The sequence below is a fragment of the Rhamphochromis longiceps genome, linkage group LG13 (assembly GCF_057381845.1).
Source record: "Rhamphochromis longiceps isolate RC_006_pf linkage group LG13, R_longiceps_female_GT1.1, whole genome shotgun sequence".
Lineage (NCBI taxonomy): Eukaryota > Metazoa > Chordata > Actinopteri > Cichliformes > Cichlidae > Rhamphochromis > Rhamphochromis longiceps.
In genome coordinates, this window is record NC_140569.1 from 2019116 (window position 1) to 2028964 (window position 9849).

At 48.2% G+C, this 9849-nt stretch overlaps 1 protein-coding gene across 1 annotated transcript; it reads right to left on the reverse strand.

Moving 5' to 3' along the window:
* Positions 1–2456: 2456 nt before the first annotated feature.
* On the reverse strand, positions 2457–6196 carry LOC146655002 (very long chain fatty acid elongase 6-like). The gene is made up of 4 exons (XM_085428152.1): positions 6012–6196; positions 5036–5167; positions 3978–4129; positions 2457–3902 (listed from the first exon to the last, which is right to left on the reverse strand). The coding sequence occupies exons 1-4, from the start codon at positions 6107–6109 to the stop codon at positions 3478–3480; spliced, it is 807 nt and encodes a 268-aa protein (XP_085284278.1). The 5' UTR covers positions 6110–6196; the 3' UTR covers positions 2457–3477.
* Positions 6197–9849: the final 3653 nt, after the last annotated feature.

Below are 9849 nucleotides of genomic sequence, written 5' to 3' on the forward strand. Positions count from 1 at the left end.
TACAGCTTCTGTAAACTAATGTCCTGGCTGCTCGAGGCTCCGTTTTCTCTGACAGTTTCAATCAAAATTAGAAACGATGCTCTTGTGACCCGTGGTAGGTACCTATTTAAAATAGGACAGAGCCGTAGGCGCACAAAGGGTTTAATTTTTAATACAAAATAAAAGTAACAGTATAACAGCTGCACCTAAAAACAATTAAAAACTTTACTTTATTGAAAACGATAAAACTGTATGATTGCCCGTGAGACAGGGGAACCGGGGAAGCGTTTAATAACAAATCGACACAACACGCACATTAAAAAGGGACGACAACTCACACATAACCCCAAATGGGGAAGACACTCTAGGAAAAGAGAGCAAAGCTTCAGTGCCGTCTTCACTCGGGCTCACCGCGGCAAAACGCGGCAGGACAAAAAAAAGGATTTGTTTTCCACGCAGCGCCTTCACCGTCTGCAGCGATATCCCTCTCTCCCTCCCTCTCTCCCTCCCTCCCTACAATGAAAACAATAATGGCCCAAGAATAGATCCCTGCAGTACCCCCCATGGCAGAGGGACCAGAGAGGATGAGGCCAAACCCAACTTAACGCAAAAGCTCCTGAGAGATATGATTTTATCCACGAAAGTGCCCGGCAGGATATTCCTACACAATACTGTAATCGAGAGATCAGCAGGTCGTGATCCACCGTGTCGAATGCAGCAGTCATATCCAATAGAACAAGCACTGCATGTTTACCACAGTCCGTTGCTACCATAATGTTGTTCACGACCTTTATGAGAGCCGTCTCTGCGCTGTGAAACGGCTTAAAGCTCAGAGGTGGGTCTGAAGTCATAATGGAAGTGTGTGAGCCTGGTTTCTTAAGTTGGGGATGGATAACTGCATGTTTAAACTCACTCAGTACTTGACCTGACAAGAGGATGGTAGTGATTATGTTCAGAACATGTGGTCCAACAGTAGGAAACACTTTGGTTCCTAGTTTGTGAGCAGAGTGAAAATTGAAGTGTGTTCCTCACCAACAGGGGGCAGTGTTTACCACACAGTGCTGCCTGGTTTCCTTGTAAAGCAGCCGGGTGTCCATCAGAGAGCTGCTTATCCCTGCACGGCTCTCTAAAGAGGGTTTTCCCTCGATTGGAGCCTCAGCTATTAGGCAGCAGTATTCCTCCCAGCAGGAAGGACCTGTTTGAGCTTCCATGAAAGCAAAACAGAGGTAATATATCAGGCCTAATAATACCTCACGCAGCCCGCTTATTAATTATGGTTGGCTTGGGTCACTCATCAAACAGCGCGTCCCAAATCTGGGACACATCACTCGGAGCTTAAATTTAACAAACAGATCACTTCTGTGTTGCCAAAAAGCGTTTTGCAGTTAAGGCAGTTTTGTCAGGGCGCAGCTTGGAGAAACTCGGCTTGACTATTGTAACGCACTTTACAGCCAAGCGCCCGTCTCTTAACTGCCCATACGGAAAAGAAATAGTAAAAACTTATATGTGATTACTCATGAAAGTGGCCACTTTCTCATTACTTTCATATATTGTTTTAGTAAGTATCCAAAACATACAAGTTTCATTATATAATTTTTCAAGGGATCTTATATCTGTTTTCACACTTATATGCTTTTCATACAAGTTTCACACAAGACAGATACAAACTTTATAAGATTTATATACATCTTTTCCATATGGGTGGTACTATCCTGTCCTCCTTCATCAACTTCCTGTTTATCACAGAATTCATTTCAAAGGCCTAACGTTGGCTTATAAATGCCTCCATCCCTTTCTGATGTACTCCAGCCCCATGTTCCCTCGCAGGCCGACCAGCTGCTTTTGGTTGTTCCAAAATCCAGGTTGAACTTTATGGGGAAAAAAGCTTTTTCAGTTGCGGCGCCCAAACTTTAAGTATATGACACACTTCCTGCTTTTAAGTCTCTTTTGAAAACATCTTTTCCCCACCGCGTTTGGAGCGCTGTGAGTAGATGTGCTCTTTTTATTTTATGTGAGCAGTTTTACCATTTATCTGTTTTTTGTTCAGTACTTTAGGAAAACTTATGAATAAATTGGATCTGAATTTGATGGCTCGTACGCTGCAGCCGAGGATTCGCTCGTGCGCAGAGATCCCATCAGACCTGATGGCGTTGGACTGAGACGCCGCTCCTGCTGCGGCGATGCTGACGTCTCAGGAAACGACTGAAGAACACTTTCACGCAGCTCTTCGTACGGATGACGCTGAGATGAGATGAAATCATCTTTGAGGTTTCTCATTAAGTGATTTAGTGTTCGAGCTCCTCTGTGGGAACTTTTGGGACCAAAACATATTTTCCTGTGAATCAAATCTCAGAAATCAGCTGATTTTCAGCACAGAGCAGGTCAAAGGTCGTCCAGGTGAGAACATGATGTACAAACGTAAAAAGTGCATCTTTATTCGTTTTCATCAGTACAATAAATAAATGTTTTAGTCAAGAAAAAAAAAATAGAAAATAACAAAGAACAGAATTCTATAAAAAGCCGTACAGCGACTGCAGACACAGGAAGACGTCTCTGTAAACCGTCATCAACGTTCATCCCGACACTCAAACAGGTAAACGTCACAGGAAGTGTCAGACGTCTCCAGCAGCCAATCAGGTGCCTTCATAGGTCAGGTAAACAAAATGATCAATAAATAGATTTTAAAAATGGAGGGGTTCTTCTGTTTGTCAGCGGACGAAGGAAAAGTGAAATGAGAAAGGATGGAAAAACCTCCTGATCACGTGTTCACGTATGTAAACGCCACAGGAAGTGAGGTCAGAACTTGAGTTTAAAGGGAGCTGAGGTTAAGGACCTCCTGCAGTTTCCCTCCGTTACAGAGAGCCCAGCGCTGCCCAGTGTCACCGAGATGGACCAATCAGAGCAAATTACTGCTCTTACATCAGCAAACAGAGGAAGACACCAGGACGTCTTTAAACGCCGCGTGTCATGTGAAAGCAGGAAACCTGGTTTTCTGAATCTGCAGCTCGCCAGCTTGATGCTCCTCTTCATCTTCATCTGACCCTGAAAATCTCCCAGCATCCTCCTCTCCAAGCTCGTGTGTCACAAACCAGGAACTCTGTGAGGATTCATGAAGCTTCAAACATGCAGTGAGTGAAAGAAACCGTCTGTGCTCCACCCGGATGAGCGAGGGCAGGTGTGGTGAGCAGGTGGAACCAGTGGAACCAGTGCGAGGAGGAATGCTGGGAGAGGCTGGATCAGTGCTCGGGGGACATTCCAGCCTGATGACTGAAGAGGAGGCTGAAACCAGCCCTCATCATCACTGAAACACGGAAAGCATCAAAGGGCAGATAAACTATGAAGTTATGTGTAGCTGTGTGTTGGCCCCGCCCCCTCACAGTGTCGTTCACAGGTTTTTCCATCCTGTCCAGTAAAAACTGGTAAAAAAAAAAAAGAAAAAAAGTAAAGGTCATGTTCTAGCAGCTTCAGTTTTTAACCTCCTGGCTGGTTCTGCTGGTTTTACTGGGTTTTGGTGGTCTTGGCGTCGGGGCGCAGGTACGTCTGGTAGAAGAAGTTGGAGAAGAGCAGCAGGTAGCTGAAGTACATGAGGGCGGCCCAGACGATGTTGTCCAGGCTGGAGGGGCAGTCTCCCTGCTGCATCCAGCGGTACACCAACGCGCTCACCGCCACGCCCATCGCCATCTGAGCAATCTGAGCGCTGGTGATCAGCACGGCAAAGGGGCGGGGCACACGCAGCCCGGCGGCACGGGCCGCGTAGTAGCTGTACATGAGCGCGTGCACGGTGTAGTTCATGGTCATGAACCAGCCGCCGCCGGCCACCATGTCTTTGTAGGAGTACCAGGAGTAGAGCAGCACGGTGATGTGGTGGTACCAGTGCAGGAAGAGCAGCTTCTGCTTCCTCAGCACGATGAACGCCGTGTCGCCTGCAAACAAAGCTCACGTTAGTCACACGTTTCATCTCGGCGCCGCTACAAGGCTATAAAAGCTAACGCACTGACCGAGCTCTGGAGCCTTGCTGAGGACGAAGGCGTACGCCCAGAACTTGCTGACCGGGCCGTTGTAGAAGCTCCGGTCACAGATGGACTGTCTGAAGCCGCTGGAGCTCAGGATGTGGAACATGTAGGGACCGGTCCGGATCGCCCCGATGATGCTGCAGAGAACCGGAAACAAATCCATCAGAGCACAGAAACAAGGACACGAGCAGAAACACGGCGTGGCCACTCAGAGCAGCACTACCCTGAAGACGCCCTCAGCGTGTGTGCGTTTGTGTGTCTGTGTGCGTTTTGGTTCTTACTATCCTGGTAGGGACCAGAATCATTTTTCACAAACTGTGGTTTTAGGGTCATAATTGGGTCATGGTCATGGTTATGTAAGCTTATAGCTAAAGCAGTAGGTCAACCCTAACCCAGGAAAGCAAACTGTTGTGTGTCTGTGAGGAAGTGAGGCTCCTTTTAAAGGTTCATTCTGCTGATTTTAATCTTTGTGTTTACAGCAGCTTCATGTTTCCTGACAGCGGCCATGACTCCGCCCACATCTCTATTGTTCTCACACAGGTGAAAAAACAAACACACCTGAGCCGCAGGTACCTCTGGAGCAGGTTACCACGGGGACAGCATGCTGGCTGTGCACAAGTGTTGATTCAGCAAGAATGCAATGCAAAGCATGCCTGTGGTTACCATGGAGACTGTCAGTGTTTCACTCTGCAGCGTCTCTACGAGACTGAAGGAATTTTCTCCTTTGTTGAAAACACCGTACAAGCGCGTGCATGCCCCGCCCACCCGGGATTCACTGCTTTGAGAGTTTCGTTCATTTGTAGCCTGACGGTGTGATCAGTGACATCACTGAGAGGACTGAGTCCCGCCACGATCGACACTGACAGTTCTTTTATGGTGATGTAGTGGGAGGAGCTTCAGACCATCACAGCGTGGCTGAACGTCTCGTTTTAGGTGTCACTTATGCGTGGTTAACTCTGTGAAGGTGACCAATCACAGAGCAAGGAACGAGTCCCGCTGTCCGTGGAGTGCGTGTGAGTGTGTGCACGTGTGAGGAGTGTTACCTGAAGATGGCGAGGCTCAGTGACCAGAGGATGAGCGGCCGGCGCAGGTTGAGCTTGGGGCGTGTCTTCATGTAGTGCTGCCCTCCAAAGACCAGGGCGACGTACAGCGCGCAGAACACGAACGAGCTCTTCCTGCAGGAGCAAACACTCGTTTAGTCCGGAGCTTTTTTGGATTCAGGGGAAAACATCATTTGTTTTGGTGGCAGCAGAGTTTCCTCACGAGCCTGAAGGTTACATAAGTTTTAAATACAGCAGCTGGCGCATGCGCACATCACCGAGTGTGTTCCTATCACAGTTATGAGCAAGTCAAATATTTCACGTCGCATCATGCGCGTCGCTCGCGGAGGGCTCGGCAGGGCGGGACGAAAGCAAATACAACCGTGACGTCACTGGCCAAGCAGCTCACCTGCGGTACACCTGCGTGTGCCACTGACCACACGTCCTTACGTAAGGCTCTGGAAGTTTCTCGGCAGGTGTGTACCCGGAGAAAGTATCCGTGCGTGCGCCCCACCAAACCCCGTTCAAAAACAGTTCGTTTCTGCGGTTCCTCCCGGTCTGCGCTTAAAGCGGCTTTTAAACTGAATGAGTCCGAGTGTCGTGAAAAACCCACACCGCCCCATCTATCCCGCTATCACGGCACACAAATCACGCTCTCTACCGACACAGAGCTGGTCCTCCCGGTACGTGCCGCTACCGGACAGGTGAGACACTTTTGGTGAACCGGATCGGGGGGATTCCTGGGTGTATCCCGAAACCAAGGCTGTACCCCGAGTGTCCCAGTAAAACGAAGAGCACCTTTAAAAACGCAATAACTTTACAAAGTCGAACCTTTTACATGAGAATCAACAGGATGGATTCTCATTTAATTTAATTGATTTAATTTAATTTTGCCGTTTTTCGAGATGACGCGTCCGGTCCCGGAGAAACTTGCCGGGACCGTCTCGGGGTTTCGGTCCGAAGCTGAAGCGGGACTCACCAGTTGGCCTGCATCCACTCGATCGCTCCCCGCTCGTCGAAGCGCCGCTCGAAGCTGTACTCGGACAGCCGGAAGTCCGTCCCGTTCACCGGCAGCATCTCTGGTTCTCTCAGACTTCAGTAACGACGGCAAAGCGAGAGGACGCTCGGAGCCCGCCTGCAGTCTGTCCGCTCGCCTCTCTGCGGCCCTATTAAACAGCCCTGCGGAGGGGGCGGGGCCTCCGGACTCACCTCTCTGCGTTTCATTCATACTTCAGTGACGTGTTCATCCTTCACTGCCATGAAAAGTTCAGCTGGCTTTAAGCGTGACCAAATGCCAGAGGAAGGACATCGGGGTCACCTGCCGCCTTTTACAGGTGTGAATGTCTGAGCACCTTAGTGCTGGATCACTCCTTTAAGCCCTGACCCCAGATTCAGCAGAGTCCGGTTCTGTTCTGTGATGATGCATCAGTGTTTGATCCGTTTCTGATCACTCACTGTAGGAAACCAAACAAAGTGCATTCTGGGTAAACTCCCAGGGCTCCTTTGGGACAGATGTCAGCTCAGAACAGGGCAGAGCTGATGTTACAACCCTGAGTATTATGTAAACCTACCTGCCCTGCTGCCTCCTAACCCTAGTTTTTTTTTCCTTTTCTCTTCTTTTTCTTTCTTCTTTATTTTTCAATTATAAGTTAAAATGTGACAGCAAAGAAAGTGTAAAAAGACATACTACTGTTATATTCAACAGCTGTCCCAATAAAAGAGATAATAATAATAAAAAAGAACAGGGCAGAGCAGGTAACAGGTCTCCTTTACCTGCATATAGAGGCCGGGGCCATCTTCCAGCTGAGGGTCCCTGTGTTAAGCTGACAGTGTGAATGCATGACGCCATTAGATGTGATAAAGCCCCCCCGCCTTCTGCTGACGTCTGCAGCAGAACAAACTGATAATCAGGCTCTGCAGTCACAAACTCTTCGTTCCACATCAGCAGATTATCAGCACGCGGACATGATCCCGTTTATAGAGGTGAACAAGTGTTGTGTGTGTGTGTGTTGGGGGAAGGGGGTCTGTGTATGTTCAGAGTATGATGAGCAGATGAAACACATTGATAGAAATGAGTAAGAGCACACCTGCACAGGTGTCTCTTCAGCTTCATCTATCAGCAGCATGACCTCCTGAGGCTGGATTCCTTCCAGTGGGCGGTGCTCCGACAGCTGCAGGTTACAGACAGATGTGACAGGAAGAGTTCAAAGTGAACTTAGTGCAGCGTGAGGCCTCGCTGCAGGTGAGTCAGGGCTGATTTTCTCAGGTGTGAGGAAGTAAAAGCAGGAGTAACTGTTCCTGTTTCAGACACAGTGAGAGACTCGTTAATGCCCTCCCTGTAACGTTCTCCCTGTAACGTTCTCGCTGTAACGCTCTCCCTGTAACGTTCTCCCTGTAACGTTCTCGCTGTAACGTTCTCCCTGTAACGTTCTCGCTGTAACGCTCTCGCTGTAACGCTCTCCCTGTAACGTTCTCGCTGTAACGTTCTCGCTGTAACGTTCTCCCTGTAACGCTCTCGCTGTAACGCTCTCCCTGTAACGTTCTCCCTGTAACGTTCTCGCTGTAACGTTCTCGCTGTAACGTTCTCCCTGTAACGTTCTCGCTGTAACGCTCTCGCTGTAACGTTCTCCCTGTAACGTTCTCGCTTTAAAGTTCTCCTTGTAACGTTCTCCCTGTAACGCTCTCGCTTTAACGTTCTCGCTGTAACATTTTCGCTGTAACGTTCTCGCTGTAACGTTCTTCCTGTAACGTTCTCGCTTTAACGTTGTCGCTGTAATGTTCTTCCTGTAAAATTCTCGCTGTAACATTCTCGCTGTAACGTTCTCGCTGTAACGTTCTCGCTTCAAACATTTGAGCATGCAGTTTATTGAAAACAACACAAACTGCAACGGGCTGTTTTACAGCTGATCAAACGTTTCGGCCCATGTGCCTTTAAAAGGACAAATCTAGGCAAAAATGTGGATTCACTGTCATTTCCTGTCAGGTAGTCACAGTCAGGACGTTCTGATGGCAAAGGCAAACAAATTTTCCCTTTTTGAACGCGGTTGGGTTGTTGAACTGCATAAGCATGGTCTCTCACAGCACCGTCACTACTGAGAACCTGGGGATGGATGGCAAGTTTACAAAAATGGACAGCCGCTCCAGACAGTAGATGCCCTTCGTGCAGCCGTCTGTTCCCACTCACCTCATGCAAACACTTGCAGTCATGCCGCACTGAACTTTTGACGCGATCAGCAATAACAGTGGAGCGACTCGTTACTGAACTTTGATTTGTTTCACCGGTCTTTTGGACGTGTGGTCCCAAACTTTGGATCAGCTGTAAACCAGCCGGTTTCATGGTTGTTTTCAATAAACTGCATGTTGTGTCTCACTCCCGGTTCTGCATGTTGAAGCTCTGCTTGGAACCTTGTTACAAACAACCTTCAGTGCCGTATATCAGCAGCTTTTGTGCTTTAAACAGGGACACGAGCACCTGCTCCTCCTGAAACCTACACATACGTGTAGCATGTTCTGCATTTCTCCGTTATCGCGGCGCCGCTCAGACACTAACAACCAAAAATGTATTTGATTACATCTGAAACTAAACCTGATCCTAGAATCAAATCAGCTTCACTGATCGTGTAAGACAGCATATTTATGTTTATGGTGCAAAGACGCTGGAATAAACAGGCTTAATCTGTATATGTGAGTATTTATAGGTGAGTCATTTTCACTGTATTTGAATGAAAGATGTTAGACATGACAAAGCATCAGATTCCTTCTCCTCGTCATTAATAGACACACAGTAAGACTGCAGTGTTGTGTACTGCACACCAAATGTTTCACTGTCAGCAGATTTTGTACCTGAGCTCGGCCCGTCCTGCTGTGCGGGCGCCTCGGCTGATACATCACAGCTCGCAGTTACGTCTCTGCAATTACTTATCATCCGTTAATGATCAGACTTGTTGTTACGCTCCGTCCTTCAAAGGCCTTTAAATTAAATTATGCTTGCTCATAGGGGGTCATATGATTGTTGGGTTTTTTTCTCTGTATCTATGAAGCGCCTTGAGGCGACTTATGTTGTGATTTGGCGCTATATAAATAAAATTGAATTGAATTGAATATTCCCCCTCAATCACTGATGAGCAGGAGTCAATTGCATATAATATTAATAACCCAAAGCTCATATACAATGGGGCGATCGTGGCTCAAGAGTTGGCAGTTCGTCTTGTAATCGGAAGGTTGCCGGTTCAAGCCCCGGCTCGGACAGTCTCGCTCGTTGTGTCCTTGGGCAAGACACTTGACCCGTTGCCTACTGGTGATGGTCAGAGGGGCCGATGGCGCGATATGGCAGCCTCGCTTCTAGCTGATGTCATTAACACTGAGACAAGAAGACAAAGACAAGAAACGCTCGAGGTCCAGTTTGGATTCAGGAGACAGACACTATCTCTACTTTCAAGATCAGGCTTCAAACTTTCCTTTTTGCTAAAGCATATAGTTAGGGCTGGACCAGGTGACCCTGAATCCTCCCTTAGTTATGCTGCAATAGACGTAGGCTGCCGGGGATTCCCATTATGCACTGGGGGTTTCTTCTTTAATCACAATAGCTGTGTCCAAATTCATCATGGGCTGCATCCTCCTGAGGCCCGGCCTTCGCGGTCTACGTGGGCCGGGTCCTCCGAAGGCCGAGAAGGCCGGAAGTGCGAGGCTGTGAAATGTGACGGTCTGGCTTTCAGATTAGCGTCGCTGTCTCGGTGGAGTTTAATAAACTCGCCGTCTGCTCCTTGCTATCTAAAATATAACAGGACACTGGCGTAAACTCTCGACCGTCTCACACT